The sequence below is a fragment of the Pteronotus mesoamericanus genome, unplaced genomic scaffold, assembly GCF_021234165.1.
Source record: "Pteronotus mesoamericanus isolate MK-2021 breed Mesoamerican mustached bat unplaced genomic scaffold, CSHL_Meso_final contig_657, whole genome shotgun sequence".
NCBI lineage: Eukaryota > Metazoa > Chordata > Mammalia > Chiroptera > Mormoopidae > Pteronotus > Pteronotus mesoamericanus.
This window is the reverse complement of record NW_026555229.1, coordinates 7126488-7149468: the sequence shown is the minus strand read 5'-3', so window position 1 is coordinate 7149468 and position 22981 is coordinate 7126488. Positions and strand designations below refer to the sequence as shown.

The 22981-nt window shown below is 33.8% G+C and overlaps 1 protein-coding gene across 2 annotated transcripts in view; it reads right to left on the bottom strand.

Annotated features, from left to right (window-relative positions):
- SLK (STE20 like kinase) overlaps positions 1 to 22981 on the bottom strand; it is a 54627-nt gene that overhangs the window by 13388 nt on the left and 18258 nt on the right. The window contains exons 5-16 of one of the 2 annotated variants that reach the window (XM_054581466.1): positions 20623 to 20695; positions 20283 to 20477; positions 19672 to 19753; positions 18105 to 18233; positions 16394 to 17758; positions 13752 to 13882; positions 13384 to 13507; positions 11370 to 11549; positions 8660 to 8752; positions 1758 to 1887; positions 1016 to 1140; positions 309 to 497 (exon numbers count right to left, since the gene is read on the bottom strand). In XM_054581466.1, the coding sequence (XP_054437441.1) occupies positions 309 to 497; positions 1016 to 1140; positions 1758 to 1887; positions 8660 to 8752; positions 11370 to 11549; positions 13384 to 13507; positions 13752 to 13882; positions 16394 to 17758; positions 18105 to 18233; positions 19672 to 19753; positions 20283 to 20477; positions 20623 to 20695 (2816 nt within the window). The remainder of the gene's footprint in view (positions 1 to 308; positions 498 to 1015; positions 1141 to 1757; positions 1888 to 8659; positions 8753 to 11369; positions 11550 to 13383; positions 13508 to 13751; positions 13883 to 16393; positions 17759 to 18104; positions 18234 to 19671; positions 19754 to 20282; positions 20478 to 20622; positions 20696 to 22981) is intronic. The other variant, XM_054581468.1, reaches the window with a different exon arrangement.

Below are 22981 nucleotides of genomic sequence, written 5' to 3'. Positions count from 1 at the left end.
ATAGAAATATAGTGAGACCGTATGTTTTTACTTAAATAGCTGCCCAAGTCATCGCATTCCCAGGGCTGGTATTAGAACCAGTCTAGCCCAGGATCTGGGACGGGTCATGGGAGGCACAGCTCTGCCTCCTGTGGCCACCACCCTCGGAAGACGAAGTTGGTATATGCCATTTATCTGGCCCCAATCCACTGAGCCGGAGTAACCATCAACGGGTGCAGTCACTCTAAATGTTTACATCGCAATTATGTAGCGTTTCTAAAGGTCATTCAAATTTGTTTAAACTGAAAGAGAATAATTTGCTCATTTACCTGTTTAATTTTTTCACGGTCCTGATCTGGAGTGGCCGTTGAGTTAATTCTCAAACTTTTCTTAAACATGGCCATTCGAGTCTTGGCTTCACCACGCTGAATCTTAGGCAGTCTTGCTCTTTCTTGAGTCTGTCTATTTTTCAATTCCTCAATAAGTCGTTGATTGTAACGCTGCATTTGCTCTGTTTCCTAAGAAAGTTTTAAACAGAACTCAGGGATACAGATATAATACTCAGTACCTACACATACGCTCAAACATGCCATTTTATTGTTGTTTTTTCCCAAAATTACTTTCTCCCTTATTGCATACAAACCAACAAAATATTAGGCAAAAAATAATTTATAAGAAAAATACAAAGCTATTAATAATAACAGTTTTATGTTGAAACTCTCAATATGTATAGGGAGTCCACATTTTTGAGACACTTAAACTATAAATGAAGCCACAATAGCTACCTTTAAGAGACCAAGATGAACATTATCAGAGACCATTAAGCATTATAATTAGTTACCTTCCTTGGAATTTGTGAAAAAGAAGTTTGCATCATTATCAACATATAATTACTCTAAACTTTATCAAAGACATTTCAGGATCAAATAAAGAAACCTGAATGCATTCTCTAAGAAATCTAAGTTTCAAAAATGAAATCCTCACTCTGAAAACTTGAAAATGAACACAAAAGTATATAAATTTTCCTGTCATTAACCTTCTCATGGCGCTTAAGTAACTGATGTCTTTGCATGAAATACTGATCTTTAAGTTGCTGTTTGAGCAGCTGGTGTTTTTCTTGTAAATGTCGTTCTTCAAGCTCCCAAATTGCAGCTTCTCGAGCTAGAAGAAGAAAGCAATTTTTAAAATGTCACTTTGATCTTTTTACTAATGCACCTTGGTCTTCATTTTAATATTTACATAAATGTGTTCTATATATACTAACGTTTACACACTGACATTCTGAACTATAAATGAAATACTACCAACATAAAGATAATATCTATTAATACTTTGAGTACTGTTCTGATGTCCTGTAACAGAATGCCCCACCCCCATACCAAAATTCCATTTAATCATCTTCATAAGAAACTTAAAAAAAAAAAACTAAGCTATTTCTTAGAGCAAATAAGTACTTAAAATCCCATTCTATTATGTAGCCATTAAGTATACCAACAGTTATAAGAAACAATCAGTATATAAAATTATTCAGGTGTATTTCTAGCATCATTTGGACAAGATGTTTCAAGGATTGTATGTCTATGTTCACTTCTACTGTCAAAAAGGAATTCTATATCTCACAGTATTTCTTAATTTTGTAGTTATTTTTCTTCTTATTTACTTCAACTTTATCTTTCCTCTACCACTCTGGCAAAGGAAAGCATTCCAATAATTTTCAAGGTATATCTCAGCAACGTTTTTGAGATATCATTTTACATACTCTGCATAATTTCATATACCTCTCATGAGCTGTTGTTTGTTATTCAGGCACTCTCTTTCAATATTTGCTAACTCTGCCTTCTGTTGTTGGATGATCTTTTTCAGAGAGCCATCTAATTCTTGTTGTTGCTTCTGAACAAAATCTTGTTCCTATCGGACATAGTTAACCATCAGTTAATAAGTATTTACTGAGCAAAAAAATCCATTTAGCTATATGACTTCATATATTAGTGGTTAACAAGATTTCTAAACCAAATTTTCTAAAGTTAGTGAAATTAAAAAAATACCAAAATTATCTAATGTACATATATATACACACACACATATATAAATGTTAGTCACCCAATTCAAGCCCAGAAAAAAATACTAAGATACATATTATTCTATACTCATTATTAAGAATAATATACAATAGGAAGTTATTATTTACTCATTATTAAAATGCCCTGTTACACTGTCATCTTTGGGAAAATAATAAATCTGTATCTTCTAAAACTATCTGTTCCACTATTAGGTAGATAAAACAAAAACAAACAAGGAATGTCTTTTAGAAAAAAAGGCAATAAAGAGCAAATAAAACAGATACCAGAATTTTATATTCTCTATTTTTCTAAAGAATAAAGTATTAGGAAGAAACACCATGCCTATACTGTCAGAGAAAGATAGTTTCTGTATCAACAGCCTATGCCTAAAAAGAACAACAGTTTGAAGACTTAAGAAAGTGAGCTACATTTTATAAACCTATAAACGAAATTCCTTATAATCAGAAAACTCTACTAACATGTTTCAGATTTACTCATTAATTCAACAAATACTTATTACGCACATACTATTTGCCTAAATGCCAATTTATGCTTTAAAAATATCCTTCAGTTACAGTATAAGAAAGGAAATGTTAAAGTGACTTATGATCTTTATGCTAGAACATACACTTACAGAAGAAAAAAAGCAATATCCAAATTGAAGAAATGTGTATTTTCCCAGGAACTGTTTGGATTGCCATCTCTCTCTTGGCAGTTATTGCAGTTTGTGATTAGTTCAAGGGGTATTCTGATCAACTTGAGTGTGGATTTAAAAATTTAGTGTTGAAGCACCACTTCACCTATAATCCCTCTTCTTGTGCATCACAGATTAGATAAAACCCCAAGATCCTTGTGGAACTATTTTTTAGGCCTCAGAGTCCTGTAGGATGCAGCACTACCAGCCTGACCTTCACTGAATGTTCCTTAAGATGCTTGCCTTACTACGATCTCTGGAGGTAAGGATCAAATCTTACCATTCACAATGTCTTGTTAAAGTAATTCAGAATCACAAATGTTACTGTATCTTCTGCATTATAATTTGTATTTTAGCATAAATACAAATATACACTAGCAAAAAAAGCTAATGAATCGCCTCTATAAAATACAATTGCCAACTTGACTACAGACACCTACTAACTTTATCACAGCAAAAAATAAGTAAAGCTAAATGAATATTTAAATTCAACTCTAGAGAATTAGGCTTTTTGAGTTTTATTTAAGAAAATGGAAAACCTGCATGTCTATCTTTTAAGCAGTTACAAAGAAAGTTGTTCAAGCTTTTCTTTGCCCTACAGCAAATATCACAATAAAAATTGTTTTTCTAATTCATTATAAAATTCCTATATGCAAACTTGTTAAATAAGCTTACTATAACCTCTAGATATATCGAGTTTTCTTTTGTTCAACATTTTTACCATTGGTTTGTAGAAAAAAATTGAAAAAAAATCTGTGTGGACAGAAACAATGGGTCCAAATTAACTAGCATAAATATAAATATTACATTTAGACTGACATAAATCATGTGCAAAAGTACAAGATGGGGTGAATAGATATTTATGGGAAAATTTAAAAAGTAAATATAAGCCAGTGCCCCTAAAAAAGTGAATGTAATTTCTTATCAATGCAATTTTTGGTCACATTACTATAATATATTTGTATCTAGATGAAGAATATAAGAATTCAATTCAAAGAAAATCTTTATTAAGCACTTAGTCAATGCTGGGCACTGTACTAATTACAAGGTTACTAAATCTAATAAAAGACAGTATTGTCTTCCAAGAGTTTCTATTCTATTGGTCCCAAATTGGTTTTCAGTTCATATAAAGAGTAGTGGGCCCCTTTCCTCAGTATTGCATTTTCAAAAGGTCTAAAGTAAACCACAGAAAACTCAAAGCTGGGAATAAAGGGTCCAGAAACCATACTACACAATGAATGACTGAAAGAGCTACAGCATACTGGTAATAAATGAGAGGAAAAGAAGAGCTAAGACTGTTTACAGAAGCAGGCAGCACTAACACTGCTCTGCTCCAGGTTGTGAAATGTGAATCAATAAGTAAAGAGTCAAGGAAGGCAACATATGGAAGAGCTTCCTAACAATCAGAGTTAGCAAAGACACTAGCTGTCTTATAGACCTATGAACTTGAAAGGTCCCTTACATACTAATTAATATATTTTATTACCTTGAAAGAAATGAAATTTTAATATTACTCTGCTTTCACTAAATTTCCTAACTTCAAAAGACAAGTTCACTTAGATCCTAAGTAATTTTTAATTAAAATGTGATGTTACATTCCAGAAAGATTATACAAGTTACATTCATCCTATAAAACACTAACAGATTAATCTGATCACTAGGAGTAACAGTTTTAAAATGGACATGTAAATTATAAAATGAGTGCCCTTTAAATGTATAATTTTAAATTTCAATAAGTAATTTCATCATATAATCAGGTTAACTATGAACATATAAAATACAACTTTGGGTTCTAAAAAACAATAAGGAAGGGTTTGATATATTGGGCTATTTGTACAGAATTTTATCATTTTAACTAAAAAGAAAAGCTAAAAATGGTAATGATCAGAAAAGTGATCGCAATTTACGATTTCTCCCTCTCATGAAAAAAATTAATGTTTTGCTTACATTTTTAGAAAACTATAGAACTCGACAGCTGCCAATAATAAAAAATAATAAGTATAATTTCAGGAGAGGAGAAAGAAGAGGTTGAAATCAAGCTGTATTCTATCTACTCCAGTTGTGTATATCAAACATCACAAACAAAAATTACAGTTTTAAATGAGCTAGTCACTTCCCCGTAGAAACTGTGAGAAAGAATACAGCCTGGAATTCCAGACTCAATTGAAAACTACAGGAAGAAAAATAGCAACACACTATTCATTATGGACAATTTGAATAGTAAAAATTAGTTAAATGCAACTAAAATTGCCACTTTAATATGGCTTTTCTGACCATATCCATAATTAAAACATCTACATAAACATATATGCAATCAAAATGTCACTTCACACAACAATAAAAATCTAATCACAGCATTCAATTTCTCACATGTGCAAAGCTCATAAAATACTACTGGGGAGATATTTCTTGAAAAACATGAAAATCTCAAATTAAAATTTGTGGTGGGGTAGATGAAAAAGAACACTTTATAAGAAGGGTTCTAATTCCACCTCTACCATTAATGTTTGTGACTTTAGACAGATCACTTAGACTTCTGTGCCGATTTCTTCATCTGTAAAATGGATACACTCCATCCCTATATAAGGGTGGTGGCAGTGAGAATCAAATGTCAAAACTCTCAAGAATATTGTACTATAAAGACCATGTCAGGTTATTACTGTTATTGTCATTAATGACATTATCATCTACCAATCTTCTAAGATTTTACCAAATAAAGCTAACAATGAAAAGGCACATGTGAGCCAAAGAAAAAGCAAGTAAAACAGGAGAATGCATCCTCCTACAGGCACGCGGGACTTACGTCCTGCATTTGGGCGTTGAAGACTGCACAAGATGACAACTGAAAAGACTGAATCATGACCTGAGCAAGACCCTGTGGATCAGAATACAATGCACCTCCCAGGTGAGAACATAGATGAATGACTTTTTGTAAATGGAAAAAATAATTATACAAATGTTGAGTTTCTTGAGGCCTGAAACAGAGGGGCCTCTTTCTCCTCTGCAAAATGAAAGATTTGAACTAGATCAGTGGTTTCCAAACTCTAGTTTGCTGGTATTGTTTTTTAAATCAGTCAAACCCTCTTTAAAAAGTGCACCAAAAATACTAGGTCTATCTGGAAAAAGTGCAGCCATTGTTAATAGAATGAGAACAGTTTACACAACATCGATGTAAACTGGCAGCCAAGGAGAGCGTCCGGACTGGAATGTGCATGTGGGAACAGTGACAACTTTACTGTACTAGTCAATGGGGGTGATAGACACTGTTGAGTGAGCATGTGTACTGTGTGGCTGTCTCATTCAAAATCACTGAGCGAGCAGAGCAACAAATCTGCATCAAATTTTGCATTAAGCTTGAACATTCCTCTGTGGAAACTATTCAGATGATTCAGAAGGACACAGCTATGGGCAGCTGGTGATGGACAACCTCAACACAACGTGCCCACTCCTGAGTCATGTCTTGTGCAGAGTTTTTGGTGAGATATCAAATCACCCAGGTGACCAAGCCCCCGTACAGCCCAGATTTGATGCCCTGCAACTTCTGGCTTTTCCCAAAACTAAAATCATCTTAGAAAGGGAAGATATTTCAGACCACTGATGAGATACAAGAGAATACAACTGAGCAGCTGATGGCAATTCCAACACAGGATTTTGCAGAGTATTTTGAACAGTTGAAGAGTTGCTGGAAGAACTGTTGAGGTCCCGAAGTGCCTACTTTGAAGGGGACTGAGACATCATTGTCCTCTGTACAGTGTTTCTTGTATCTTCTTCAATAAATGTCTCCATTTTTCATAATACATGGCTGGATACTTTCCGGACAGACCTCATATAAAATTTATAAAACAGGTAAAAAGTGATACTGCTTGAGTTGAGGTAGAAGCAGAAGCCCAGAGCCCCACAGTCTTTGCTTTTCTGAGGGATTCTCAAGGTGCTTCTTCCAACTCAAGAGCTCCTAGAAACACAGTTTGAAAACCACTGGACCAGATGATCAAATACACTCTAACTCCATAACTATATGGCTATTATTTATAAACTCTCAAAAAAAGTTTAACATAAACTCTGTAAAGTTATCAAGTTTTAGCACCATTAAAAGCAGTAGCTAAAAAGGAATACTTTACAAATTTGTTAGACTACTAAATTCATTAAATTTACAAAAAGAAATTATTGCTTTCAGCTTTCATTGGAAAATACAGACTAGCACCCAAAATTATAAGAATAATCACCAACAGAGTTGTAATAAAGCACAGGGTCTTCTAATTCACTCAATACTAAATTCTTAATTTCAACTCTATAGTCTGATATAATTACCTTTTGGAATCTGAAAAGTCTATATTCCTTTACAAAGCAGAACTGTATCATTATTAGGCAGCTTGAAATCCAAATTATCCAAAAATATATGTACAACCAGCAAGGACTTTCTTTTCACCTAGTTAACAGGATATGGCCAACAATCACGAAGCTAAGCTGGTAAGAGTTTAGATTTGGCACAAAGAGGATAGATTAAATATGCGAGGAAGCATAGTATGGTGGTTCAGTGTACAAAGTGTGGAACCAAACTTGCCTGCACGAGAATTCTGGTTCTATCACTAACCAGATGTGTGACCCTGAGAAAAATCACTCAACTGTCCTGTACTTCAAAGTTCCCCCACTATAGGATGGAGGTATTAAGAGTAACTACCTCATATGTAGTGAGGTTAACTGAGTTTATGCAGGTAAAGCATTTAGAACAGTGCTTGACACATAGTATATGTTATGTTTGCTATTTAGTGATCTCCACAACATACAAAATTTTTCACTGGCTCACAGCAGAAATTAAATTTATTCAAATAGGCTAGTTTTATTAAAATTTTAAATTCTGAGATATTTTTATTTTTCATGGTGTTAAAATAGCCTCTCATTTGAAATGATGGTGACAAGTAAATGGCAGTTTTTAAAATATCCTTACTTGGCAAAAACAAAAAAAATTTTAATGGCAATCCATTTATCATAGCCCCCAATGTTTTTTGTTATTTTTATGTTTTTTTCCATGGGTCTGTAAAATTTAAAAGTCTGGGAACCGCTTTTTAAATTACATAAAACCACTTTAAAATATAATATAAAGCAATAGTTAATATATAATCCATGTCTCTTCTTCCTTCCATTGACATATGTAATGACAATTGAGCTCACCTTTCTTTGCCTCCAGGCTGAGTACAAACTTAAGATGATTCCTAGCATAAAAACGCCTTGTAGAGTTATGTGAAATAATTCTGAAAAATGTGTTGAAAATGCTCATTTATCTAGTTTTATAAAAAATTCACCCATCTTAATTGGCTCAGCCTTATAATCCAGAATCAATCTTACATAAGTAAAAACAGTCTATTTTTTTAAACTGCTAGATTCTGAATCAAAAAAACAAAACAAAACCAGACTTAATATTTAAAATCAGGTTTTAAGTTGCAAGTTGCTTATGATGTTGAGATTAACAGTATTAAATGTTTGATCTACCATTTAATATTACCATTTACCATTTTTCTTTTAACTGAACTTTTTAGAAATAACAGCCTTTTATAGGTATTCTTTTCATACTCACCTTCCATATTTTTCTGTCCTGAAAGACTTTTATCAAACATTGGCATTACTACTTAAAAATATAAGCTTCCATCATGATTAAAATAAGAATACAGTGGATTATACATTAACATACTTGTTTATTTCATCTGGCATCAACTTTCCAAACATTCCACTTGACTTCATGTTAGCAACTTAAATGTCACCATTAGTGTACATTTTATTACTAGAAGAAGGATGCCCTGGGAACCTTTGTATGAGGAAAAATCAGTATCATATAAGTACAGTTAGCAATTTGCCCTTTTAACCATGGTTTACTGAGCTGTGAGAATAATGCTGCTTTCTGTTTTTAGTAGCATTAAGCTGCTGCTGTTACCTGAGCATGCTGGCTTTGTGCAAGCTCCTCTTTCCTGCGTTTCATAAGCTCTTTTCTCAGCTCTTTGGGTGCTTTCTCCACTTCATTTATAACCTACAGTGTATAAGCATGCAGGAGGTGGGGAAATACTTTCTCTACAGCAAGCATTTATGTGAGCAGACAAGCTACAAGTCAAACATTAAAGCTGTTAAAAAGTTTAACATGCATTGGCATAGGTGTTAGTTTGGTGAAAAAGAATGAAAGGACAGAACATGCTTAATCTCAGTGCAGAAAAGGGACATTACAGCATGTAGAAGTTAATTAGTTGCTGAGTTATCCCTATATATCATTCTCTCTTAAAGATCCAAAGATAATCAGTAGAGGATTACTTATAGCACCGATGCTGAGCTAATGATAATAAACTAACCTTGAAAGTTCATAAAATTATAAACATATCTATTGACACTGTTTGAAATATTAGACAAAAGGAAAGCTAATGCCCCTTATAAAAGTGAAACATTTCTTAATTTTATTGATAAAATCAAAAAAATAATTTTAACCCTGGCTGGGTGGCTCAGTTGGTTTGAGCACTGTCTCAAATAATCATGGAATCTATTCCCAGTCAGAGAACATACTTAGACTGTGTGTTCGATCCCTGGTGGGGTATGTATGGGAGGCAACTGATCGATGTTTCTCTCTCACATCGATGTTTCTCCCCGCCCCCAAATTCAATAAAGATATCCTCAGGTGAGGATTAAAAAACAAAACTAAACAAAATGTTAAATAAAACCTACTAAATGAGACAAAAAAGAAAAACAAAAGGGAAATTAAGCCTTAAAATACACAAAGGAGAAAAAAATGGACACTACATTTTCTTTTTTCTTAAAACACACCATTTTACACACAGCATGATAAAAATGAACATATCTGATGATTTTGTGTTGGATTAGAATAACATTCTCCTTTGCTGACAATTTAAGCTAAACTTAATTGTCAAGTTTAAAATCAGTAATATAAGCACTCATAAAATAAGTTTAATATGCTATAATTTATTATACCAAATAAAGTATATTATAAAACAAAGAATTTTTAGAGCTCCTTCTTTTAAATCTTTTCAAAATTCTAGATATATTTCCACCTAAAAATAGACCAACTTTAAAAAAACAATCATGTGTTTACAAGTAGAAGCACCAAAAGCAACCAGATTCCAAATCACCACATGCTATTGATGGTCCATGAAAGAGACTGATTTTGATTTAACGTAGTGTTTTTAAAATTTCCCATCAGTAATTCCTCATGAAACCAAATCACCATTAAAAGTAAGAGACTCCCCGAATGCAAGAAGTTTAGTGATAAGGGAAAAAATAAATAATATAATTATTTGAAATATGCATATCATGATGTCAAACATATTCGCTGGCTAAAACTCTCCTACCCAAAACAGTAATAACTAGAGACTTTTATATACTTAGGATTAAATCATATATTTACCTGTAAAATGTTTTATTTAATCTGATATTAAAAATAAATTGATTTCAAGAGAATTAACATGTAGCCTCAGTAAAAGTCATACATCATGATATACAAAGCTATTCTATATAAAATATAATAATGTGACAAAACTAATTTTTAGAAATGGTAGTCACATCAAATAAAATTATATACCATTTCATTCATCTTTACCTAAAGAAATCATAGAACACAGTATATTAATGTCAGATTCTAGCCATTTTAAAGTAGATCCTCAAGTTCAGCAATATGATGTTCAATTTTCTGCACTAATTTAAATGTTAAAGTCAATGAAGCAGGGTATTTGAAACATACAAAAGTGAAAATACATTCACTAGTTTGGTTGAGATATTTTGGTTTTAATCTAATAGAAGTAATCATAGTTATTAACCCCAAGATCTTTTATAATCATGAAAAGGTAAATGCTCCTCCCACACTCAATGTATAGAATAAATCATAAAACTATCTCTGAAAACTATATAAAGTTCTCTTAGTTTTATTTAACTTGGGGAGAAAAAGACACACTAATACAATATGTAAATATTCTTCTTTCTCAATCAATAACAATTTTTCATACCATAAATATAGATTATACCACAATATGGAACAATTTCAGGAAAAATGAAAAATTTCATTCTACTCAAATGACTTTACAAATATTTTCTAGCTGCGATTCTTCAAAGTATCTCACAATTTGATGAATTTATAGATATTACTTCAAATTCCAGGTTACTCAGATTTTGTTTTGGCACAATGACCAAGAAAGGCAATCAAGTTAATAAAAAAAATTTAAGTATAAATTACATATTACAAGTAAATAATAAGATGAATTATTATTGCCACGTGCAAACCCAACATTGTAAGTTTTCTTGAAAAAGTATTTCTGTAATAGGCCTTGAAGGTAGCATTAATGAAAGAGAATGACAGTTTGGAAGGAAAATGAAGACTTGGCTCAACATTTAGCTGGATATTTAATGGTAGTTTGTGACCTTAAACAGGTCATTAAAATCTCTTCTACTCTAGTCTCCTTGACAGTAAAATGGGATAACTGCTGATGTTACTACTACCCCTAATGACTGTTGGGAAAACCACCCCGCCTGCCAAAAAAAATGAGTGCTATTTAACTAGTATTATTATCAAGTATTATTTCTAATACCTTAGACATTCTTACATGTGTATTAAAATAATATCTTTAGTAATTAAAAACAGTAGTTATATTTACCTCCTTTTTTCGGTTCTTCAACATATTCTGAAATTTGGACAACTCTTTCTCTTGTTCTCCTTTAATGCGTTTGGCTTCATCTCGCAAGCGATTTGTGTGTTCTTGTTCTAGACGTTCAATAGTTTGTTTCTGCTGTTTTTCTAGGTTCTCAATTTCTTGGTCATATTGTCGCTTCTTGTTCTGAAAAACAATGTAGCTGAAGATCACTTAATCTTTCTATCACTCATATTAACTCATTATAATGAAGATGTTTACTAAGAGCACATAACTAGCATTTTATTTTAGTGATGTAATATATATATATATATATATATATATATATATATATATATATATACCTTTGTAGTACTGTGCAAGACAAATGAACTAAAATATGATAAGCACTCCACTTCTTCTAACATGGAAAATAAATACAACTGACCCCTGAACAGATCTGAACTGCACAGGTCCACTTATAGACAGATTTTTTTCAATAAATGTACAGGTTTCACATATACAGATAAACTACATACACCACAAATTGAAAACAGTATTTTCAATTCACAGTTTGGAATACATGGATACAGAGGGCCTATTTATTGTATGCACTGTTCTACACCATTTTATGTAAGGGACCTGAACATCTGCAGATGTTGGTTGATATCCAGGAGGAATCCTGGAATCAATCCCATGCAGATATCAAGGGACAATTATAGTGAAGTTTTGGGGGAGTTAGAAAATTAAACATGGATTTTCAACAGCATGGGGGCCGGGGGTCAGGGGGGTGAGCAGACACAGGTCAGTGCCCCTAACCCCCTGCACCATTCAAGAGTCAACTGTACTTTTTTCTAGGCACAGGCCAGTGGCGCCATGGATAATGCGTCTGACTACAGATCAGAAGAGTCAACTGTACTTTTATCTATTATACAAGCAGTAGAATGTTCAAAATTTTTAGACAATCCAGAAGAACAGCCAGTTGCAATGAAACACTAAAGTAAGAAAAATTTCGATATTTATACAATAAAATGTTTGATAAGTCAAAGGTCTTATCTGAAGTCTATTTTAATTACAAACCATTGTCATTTTCAGATTTACTCTTCTTTTTAAGATTCTTAAAATAAAAATTCTATTTCATTAAAACAAGTCCTTGGGAGTTATAAATCTGTTTCAGCAAAAGATTGCTGCTTATATGAAACTTGAATAACACTGCAATTTTGGATAAAGGTACAGTAAAATATTTGCAAAGGATGTTTTCTTTAAATAAATTAAAAAGCAAAACATTCTGAAAAATATTTGGGGGGTAAGAAACCCAGCTTTTACCAGGTTTGGGGAAACAATGTAAGTACCATAAAAATACTCAGTGAGAAAAAAAGTTCATTATTTTCTTAGGAATTCTCAGTTATGATTGAACAAATATAATCAACAGTACACTCCTCACATAAAAGAATTCTTAGCACTTAAAATTATAATAGCAAAATAATTATATTCAAAGTATAAACACTGTATTTCAAATTATCTTTTTTCTAACCTACATTAAGTTACATGTTCAGCATAAATCATCAAAATGCTACATCACATTACTAATTCCTCTTCTAACTTTGGACACAAGGTAAAAACCAAAAACTCAGTTACAATTACCCGTGCCTAGTCAGCACTAATTTCTCTAACAGCTGTGAATAGGGACAAGGAAGCTTAATTGTAGAAGCCAAAGAATTAACTGTCTTTTAGGCACAACAGAGAACTTTGTAAACCTTCTGCTAGCTTCATGACTCCGGGTTTTCGTGACAAGATTTTAATCAAATAAAAATGAAGACAACCATCACACTGTAAGTCAGTGATAGCAAGGCTGGGATGAAGACCCTTCTGGGCAAAGAGGGGGAAAAAAGGCATCAAGAACATCAAAGAGACAAAGGTCATCACATCACAAAGCCAGAACAACTAGTCATCAGCGAAAAGTTGTAAAACCGCTAGCAGATTTTTCTTAAAGCACCAAATTTTGTAATTAACAAAATCGTACAAATATCTAAGCCTTTACCATCATTTCTTGTTCAAAGCGCCGGAAAATTTGTTCTCGCTGCTGCTGCAGTTTGCTATTGAGCTGCTGCTGGGCTCTTTGCTCCTCTTTTTGAAGAAATCTTAATTCCCGAAGTTCCTGGCGTCTGATAAAATGAAATAGCAATGATAGAGGAAGGTAACCAAAATTAAACCTTCAAAGTAATTATACCTCTAAAGCATTACTTTGAAGTAATGCTTTTTTAAAAATCTTTAAAAATATTTTTTCAAATGTATAATAAAAAAAATTCCCAAATTAGCCAAGACTTTGTTTCTCTAGTCTTCACTCTACACAGACCAGACTGAAAAGAGGTCACAAAACCATTTTAATTATGTCATTTCTCTACTCACCTAAGAAACCTCAATTCTTCAGTTTTGGAATCACTATCTGTAACTATCTTTGATGTTGTTACACTCACTTCTACACCATCAACAACAAATTTGCGTGTTTTCTTCAATGTTTTCTTTTGTCTTCTTGTTTCCTGAGTGAGATTTTATTTTAGTTAGGCTTTATATGGACAATATTAGTGATAGAAAACATTTTCTTCTTTAAAAAAAAATCTGAACAGTCATGACCACACAAAGAATATAAAGCAGTAATACTCACCTGTGTAACCAGTTATATCATCTTATATCTCACTTGACTACCACACGACTTTACAGATGAGATCAAAATTTTTCAAGTGAAATTATGCTTTCTGATGATGTGCATGTATAATTTTTTTGATACCAGATCATAACCAAGCACAACAGTAAGGAGCAACTCACATAAATGACTAGCTAGTAAAACTTTTACATGTTAACCACTTTTTTCTTCCTCTTTTCACCTTGTAGGTTCTCAGATGACACCTCTGCTTTTCAGTTTTAAACCACCGACAAAACAAAAATGAATTCCAGGGAATCATCCCATAAAGAATCTAAATCAATGGGCCTGAGGGCAGCTAGGAATCTGTATTTTGAAAAGGCTCCCCAGTTAATTTTTAAACACTACCAGGGCTGGGAATCAAAATCTACTTCATCAGCAACAATATCAACAGCTCTCCTCCACCTCAAGGCCAGAGATAAATGTGTGATTTTAGTTCTTAGAAAGACAGCATCTCTACTTGTACCCTGAAAGAACCGTATTTGCCTCCTAGCTACCGTCTACAATTTTTTACTAAGACCAAACTCTTCATTCCTCAACCAGTATTCAAATGCTTTTTAAATGCAAATTAAAATAGAAGTATAACACTCCTACAAATATGCTTGGTAAACAAAATATTGGAAGCAGATAATTACTTGGTTTTGCTGTGGAGGGGAAGATTAGCAAGCAAAGGGAACAAAGGTGGAATGTGAAAACACTAAATTCAAAAAGCACTAGAATTTTAGAGTAATTCGTCTTCAGCACTTTCTGGTCACCTTTCTGCAATCTCTTATTGCTCTATTCTCCAGCCTTCCAGTATCCTCACACTACTCTTCCTAAGCCCTGGACTGTGGCACCCTACCCAAGGTTTCTCTAAAATCTAAAGTGGGCATGCCCCCAAACTAGATCTACTTTCCTGTAACCTCCAAACGTCCAATTTCTTCAGTTCCTACTAAAATACCCGTAATTAACATGACCTTAATTCTCACAGAAGTATTTGCATTTTAAAAAAATATTATGCTCTACCCAGCATGGCTCAGTTGGTTGAGCGTAGTCCCACAAAGTGAAAAGGCTGTTGGTTGATTCCCAGTTGGGGCACAGGCCTGTGTTGTGGGCTAGGACCCATTCGGGGGCGTGCAAGATGCAACCCATCAATGTTTCTCTCCCTTTCTCCCTCCCTTACCCTCGAAAAATAAATAAATAAAACCTTTTTTAAAAGTTAGTATTTCTTATAGTGTAACTTGAAAGTTAATATGCATAGTTACAGTACTTATTATTGCCAGTGAATGGACTTTAGATTAACAGAATTTCAGTCAGTGAAACAAAATAAACTGAAGACAATCGAGTCAAGACATGCAATAACTTGGGGAAGATAGGCAGGCTGATCAATCATGCCCTAGAGTCCTGTCCCTAAGGTCAGTTTCCCTAAGTTGTTTCTGCTTTTCACAGTCTTCTCTTCTGCTACCTGTCAATCCAAAGTCTTTAATTAGTCCATGGCTCACATATATCAGAATTCCATGGGATCTTTTGTTATAAATACTGATTCTCAGGCCCCACCCCATACTTCTACATAGCTCTGCCTGCTAACTCCTCCTACACACACTAATACTTGAGAATTATACTCTAGAAACTGTAAATGTTCAGGGTTTCAGATTTTGGTTTTGTTTGTTTTCCCACAATGGATCTCATGGCAGTAGTGATAGCTATGACTGAGGAAGCAACAGCGGTCATCTGTTCGGTCCTGTGGTAAATCAAGGGCTGTTTAGACCCTAAACATGCTTTGAAAAAACCATTCTTTCAATTTGTCAATTTTCTCATGTTATTGATTCTTGCTAAAATAGTATCTAGATACATGCAATAAGAGAACCCAAATCACACTAAGCAACTATATTATACTGTTTTATATCAAGTTGGCAAAAATAAGTAGGTACTACCAAAAAATTTAAAGATCACATCCAGACCCTTTATTCTTGGTTCTTTTTTACTGATTGCATTCATAAGACTTGAGAATTTTATAGGGAGCTCTAGATGGTGCAGCTCAGTGGACTGAGCACAGGTCTACAAACCAAAGGGTCGCCAGTTCAATTCCCAGTTACAGGGCACATGCCTGGGGTGCAGGCCAGGTCCCCAGCAGGGGGAGCACGAGATGCAACCACTCGATGTTTCCCTCTCTTCCTCCCTCCTTTTCCCTCTCTAAAAATAAATAAATAATATCTTTTTAAAAAATTAAGAATTTTATAGAGAAAAAAAGAATTTTATAGGGGTAATACTAGATTGATTTAGTGCTGTTTTATTTTCAATACATCAGTTTCACATAAATTCTGAATTGCCAAAATGACAAAAACTCAAAAAAGGACCAATGTATACTTACTTGTAAAGATATTGATCCACTGTCTTTAGTTTTGCTGAGGAAGCTAGAGATGGATAAATTCAAATCAATGCTGCTATTATCAGCAGTGGAACCAGTGCCTGAATCAGTATCATTTTCCTTTTGATTCTCAGATTCTGGTAGCAACATGGTTTCAGTTTTCGATAAAGCACCTCTTTCCCCTTTATTTTCTGCATCTTCGGAGTTGATATTAATACTAGGTATTGGAACAGGCTGAGGTTCACTGGGCTGTGAAGCAGCAGCAACTTCAGGTTCTGTTTTAATTGGCACTTCACATGGAATTTCTTTTTGTTCTGTATCTGTCTGAGTAGTAGCTTCACGAACATCCTGTATTTCACTTCCTGAAGCCTTTTGGTCAGTATGAATCACTGCACTTCTGACTTCTATTTCTTCAGTGTTACTTGACTCAGTAATTTCCTTAACTTCATCTGTCTTGGTTTCCACTATGTTCTCAGAACTGTTGATTAACTGTTTTTCACCTTTACCTTCCACAGGTGTTTTATCTATTTCATTAGTTTCAACTATTTCTCTAGTAGAAGCTTCCTCAGTATGACCAACCTCAGGACCATCCATGGGTTTACTTGCTAATTTCCGGCCTACTTCAACCACTTCTTTCCCATCATTACTCTGAGCATCCTTAGCATTGTTTTCCACAGCCTTCTGTGCAACATCTACTGCCTCATCTGTTCCTATCACATTACTTGTAGCACTGATCACATCTTTTTGAGATTTCTCATCTTCTCCCAAATTCTCTTGGGTGTCTTCCTTTGTAAGCTCAACTTCATTGTCATTTGCCTGAATATCTGCCTCTTTTTCTCCAGTCTCTTGAGAAACTAAATCCATTGTTTGAATAGTAGTATCTTTAATTTCTTCTTCAGATTTTATAATCTTATTTTCAAATACCTTTTGCTCTTCCTGATCTCCTTCTTCCTCAGGTTTCATAGTCTGTTCAATATTTGTTTTTAAAGTTATCCTATTATTCTCTTTCCCTTCACTGACTGAATTCATGTCTACTGCTTCTTGGTCTTCTGTGTCAGGCAGATTTTCAAGCTTGGGTCTCTTCTCCTCTCTCTCATTGTCCTTGATTATTATATTTCTCTTATGGAGTTCAGCCACAGCTTCTAAATGAGCATCATTAATACGTTCATCAATACCCTCCATAACTTTTTCAGGCTCGTCAGTAGTGGGTTTTTCATTAATAATTCTGTTGTTAAGTTTATCTTCAGGAGTATTATATTCTGTTTTTTCTGAGACAGATCCCAAAATGCAAGCATTTTGTGAAAGTTTATCTTCTTCAGAGCTGGCAATACTAAGGTCAGAGGAGGCACGCTTACTTGCAGGTATTGGCTAAAAAAGATTTTATACATTTTTAGTGTTAAAACAAGATGGTGACCAAAACAACATTTTATTTTTTTATTTATATTTAAAAATTATTTAATTCATATATAATTTAATATCTTTTCAGTAAATCTAATGAAGTTATAGAGATAATCTAAAGAATTGACAAGTCTTCACATGATAAATATGACAAAAATGGGTAGCCAAGAGTAAACTTGCTATTAATCTTCACCTCTAAAATTAAAGGTTTTGTTCTGCTATCCATCAATTAATCCTTAGACACAGGTGCAATCATACCTCAAAAACCAACTCTAAAAATTACCTAAATGCAGTTTCCTTTCTATTACATACTGACCAGAGAATTTTCTGTTTCCTCATCATCATCATCCTCTTTTCCATCTTCAACTTCTTCTGTTACTTCAGCCTTTGCCTCTGCAATCAACTCTCGGATTGGTTTGTTGGAATCAACAGTAACAAAGGGATGCTGTTGGATCATTAAAAAAAAGAACACTCAATAACACCTGAAATTCTTGCTTGTAAAGTAGTTTCAAAAACATAAAACACATTATTATTTGCTAAAAATATGAATACATAGGTAGGAAAAATACAAACATCAAATAATGTTATACCTGGGAAAGGAAGGAGGTAAAGAAGATGGATGGAGCAGGGGCTGCCTACAACCCCTACTTCACCTTTTTTTAAAGAATCTGAAGGAAATATGTCAAAAATAATAACACATAATATCTGGATAGCAGGTACATGTACTTTTGTGTATGTTTTCAAATTTCATAATCTAAAATTTAAAGTAAAGTCCTGGCCAATGTGGCTCCGCTGGAGCATCATCCCATGGACCAAATGATCAAGTGTTTAATTCCTGGTCAGGGCACATACCCAGGTTGCAGGTTCAAACCCCAGTTGGGGTATGCAGGCAACCGATCGATGTTTCTCTCTCACATGGATGTGTGTGTGTCTCTCTCTCTCAAAACAATGAAAAAGTGTCCTCAGGTGAGGATTAAAAAAATAAAACAAAATTTAAAGTGAATTTCAGGTTAGTTGTACATTACCAGTTCTTAAAAAGTAACAATATATATAAACCCTGTATAAAGCCTCAGTAGAATAACAAAAAGCTTTAAAGTTCTGTTAAGTGTCTACAAATACCTCTTTTTTGACATGATTCCAATGTTCTTAAGAGTAAGAAGACACTTCTCTGTATACTCAGCACTAAACAGTGTCTATCACAGAATAAAGCCTTCAAATGTGTGGGTAGTAAAGTAATAAAAGTGTGCCCAAGGGATATACTTGTTGCAGAGAACAGGGCAATTTTTCCTGCTTTCTCCCCATATGACTACATCAACCTGAAACACTACAATGCAGGAGTTAAACAGTAACTCAACCTAACAGCAAGTGTCTCAGGATATGCCTTTCTTTTTGTTCACCTGTAATATTAATTGACATTTTATTTCAAATATTATGAACAGGTCCTGCTATAAAACAAAATTACCCAGTCACTTTAACACCATGTGTTAAAATCAACAACATTACTGAACATTTACCCTCAGGAGGCATAAAAAAATTCATTAGCTTGTGCCCCTGCCCCCAAGTTGCTTGCTTTCCAGTAACTGGAGAGATAAAATGGAAGCAACTAACAAAGTGGAAATTACTAACAAAATAAAAAGAACAAAATTGAAACAAAAAAGCACAAGGGGAAAGACTTGTAAGTTAAATGCCTTTTAGCAATAGCAGCACATATGTTTGTAAAGCAAATGTTTACTATTACAATATATTTTGAGTTTCCACCAGGTAATGAAAGTGGAAAGAGAGCACAATGAATGAACCGGAAACTATTCTTCTTTGAAAGATGTTAAGACAATTACATCTTTCATACTACTCTTGGTTTAGTTGTCATACTACTCTTATCTTACCAGCAGTAGCTGAGATGTTGTCCACCTAGAATCCACATTTTTTTCCAAGCATTTCTTTAGAAAGTCCTTAAAATTTGAAGACCTTCAAAATAAAATTTTAACAATGACATTCTATTTTATTTTCTTATTATTAAAGTCAAACAAAACTCTGATAAATTGTTTCATTATGTATCCAACAGTATCAATTCAACATAAAAAAACAGGTTAATGAGAATATTAGGATTTTCTAAGTTATTCATTTATAAATACAAGTTAGACATATAAGTAGGTTGGTTCAAAGTTTTAAACATTAGGATATTACCATATATTCAGAAGTACACCAAAAGAAATCACAAAAATTCTTCCACAAATGAAGTCAAACAAATATTTGCCTCACTTTCTCGTGGTACAGAAAACACCTTTTTCAGTGGAACTCCAATCCCTGGTATTTTCAAATTTATGGAAAAAGTTAGTTATAAGAATTTACATGGCCCTTAAATCTTGAAAATATACCAAAAATCAGTTTTCTACTTCACATAGTCTTTGTACTATAAATTTAAATACCCTTGGAAAGTTGGAAGAATAAAGCATCAAGTTTTGCTTCTTAAAAAGCTTTGTCTAGAATATTTTACCATTTTGATGGCTGTGCTAATGTAGGGGGCTCAGATTTTGCTATTTTTAGCAACACTCGCATTGGATTTAATTCGTGATGAGGTGGTTCTATCTCAGCCATTTCTATTAAGGTGATACCCAGGGACCAAACATCAGCTTTGTAGTCATAGGGTCTGTCCTTCGATGTTTCACACATGACCACCTCAGGAGCCATCCTATGAAAACAGAGAAATGAAAGTTAAAATGTTTAATTTAAGAAAACCACATAAAAGATAGCATCACCAATTACGTGGACAAATTAATGAATATAATAATGGCCGACATAACTAACTCTGTAAATCCATAAAAATGAATACATACCAATATGGTGTGCCAATAAAGGAATCTCTTCTTTGAATTGTTCTTGTGTTTTTAGCTGATACGCCAAAATCCGCTTGAAATAAATAACCATACAAAAGTGTTAATTATTTTTAAGAAAGTTCACTGTAGTCAACAAAGAGGAAGGGCATATCAAGCCTTTCATAAGACCATTCTTATTAAAGGGTAAGAAAAATAACCTCTACCATCCTAATTTTGACCACCCTCTTTCTACAATCCCCACCCTCAAAAACTGCCGCAGAAAAGTCCATCACTTGTACACTTAATACCACTATCTTTATACATCTCCAGATTACAAATTCTCCAAAACTGAAGAAAAAATACTAACTTCAAAGTAGACCAGTCTATCTACTTCAAACACCAACTAGTGTTACATTACAATTAAATCAATACACATATATATTTTTTTACAGTGTGAAAAACAGAAGTTATACCACAGCAGCCTTATGACACCATATGGCTTGCTAACTTCTTCATAAAATTATATTACAAGGTAAAAAATTAGACATTTTCTAATTTAAATTATAGAGGAAGCAGCAATATGGTCTTACCAGTTGTTAAACCCCACCTTTTCAGCTTACAGCTCAACCATTAATAGCAACATAAAACTGCTCTAGCTGGTATGGCTCAGTGTACTGAGCACAAGCCTGTGAACCAAAGGGTTGCCGGTTCAATTCCCAGTGTAGGGCATATGCAGGCCATGGTCCCCAGCAGGGGGCGCACAAAATGCAACCACACATTTTTTCTCTCCCTCTCTTCGTTTCTTCCCCTATTTTAAAATAAAGTCTTTTTTTAAAAAACCCACAAAAACTGCTATTGCTGCCCAAATTACCTCACGCCATACATACATAAATCTCTCAGTTTCATGTTCGACATGCCACAATTCTCAAAATTAAATAAATACCAAAATGCAGCATTTAGTGCTCATGCCCCAAGGCCTGGCACAGAATACATTTTCTCCTTAAATATAAATAAAGAGCTACCTATTGCCTGTGCAATGAAGTTGAAGCTTCCTAATATAGTGTACAAAGTCCTTCATTACATTAGATAATTCATGTGTTGTAATTAAATGAATAAGCAAATAGTACCTACTGTATTTCCCATGTATACTGTACTCCTGTGTAGAATGCACACCCATGTTTTTGTGCACATGATATATGGGATTATTATACCCATGTTTAATGCACATCCTTATTTTTCCCTCAAAAATTTGGGCAAAAACGTATGCATTATATACAGGAACATAAGGTCTTATACTTGGAATATATTATTTACAGAAGATGCAACATAAATAGATTTGGGACTCCTCAGCCTATTACCTGCCCCCACCTCCTCTACTTACAAGCTGCTTATATTCTGGAGGAAGGAGTTGCAATCACAATATGATATTCCTGCCAGAAGAGGTTCTGTACTCAGGTAAAGTCACCTCAGTACTTATTCTAGTGTTTTCCTAGCATGTATCAACACTATTCTTTTTAACTTTCTCCCCTCAGAACACAATTTGGGAAGGAGGTCCAGAAACAGGTCTAAACAACTGTCTACTGACAATATTCATCCTTCCTAAGCACTCTAATGAATAGGAGGTAAACTAAGGAGGGAATAAAAGGCATCTTTATTTTATGTGGAAAGGGGAAAATAAAGTTTGCTTTGTGCTTTGTATTTCTACTTATAATGATATGGCATGTACACACTGCTCCGTCTTATTTCCATTTGCAGTGACATGATCCAATAACATAATAATAAAAATTTCAGTACTATAATATGGTTCTTGGGTATAGTATGGTTCTATACTTCTGTGTACATTTAACAGGGTGTGAAAGAAATGAAAGGTCCTCTGTATTTACAAATTAAAGATTTTATTTATTTACTTTTAGAGAAAGGGGAAGGAAGGAGAAAGAAAGGAAGAGAAACATCAGTGTGCGAGAGATACACGGTGTCCCCATGTATCTCGCATGCCCCCATCTGAGGACCTGGCTCGCAACCCAGACAAGCACCCTAACTGAGAATTGAACCGGCAACCTTTGGTTCACAGGCCAGCACTCAATCCACTGAGCCACAGCAGCCAGGGCTGTATTTAAAAATTAATAAAACAGAAATTGAAACTGCTTTAAATGTCAACCAAGTTAAAACTATTTGGCATTCCTAAATCTTCAAATATATACTTATTTTTAAAGTATACATTATTTTACACAAAAATATGTTCCTGTATTCAAATAAGATTTTAATACAGAAAAACATTAATCAAAAATGGATCATAATTATACTATTTCAAATTGAGCTATGAGACTTCAAAAAATGATGGAAGTCATAAAAGAGTAACCTAAGTCAGAATTACAAAAAC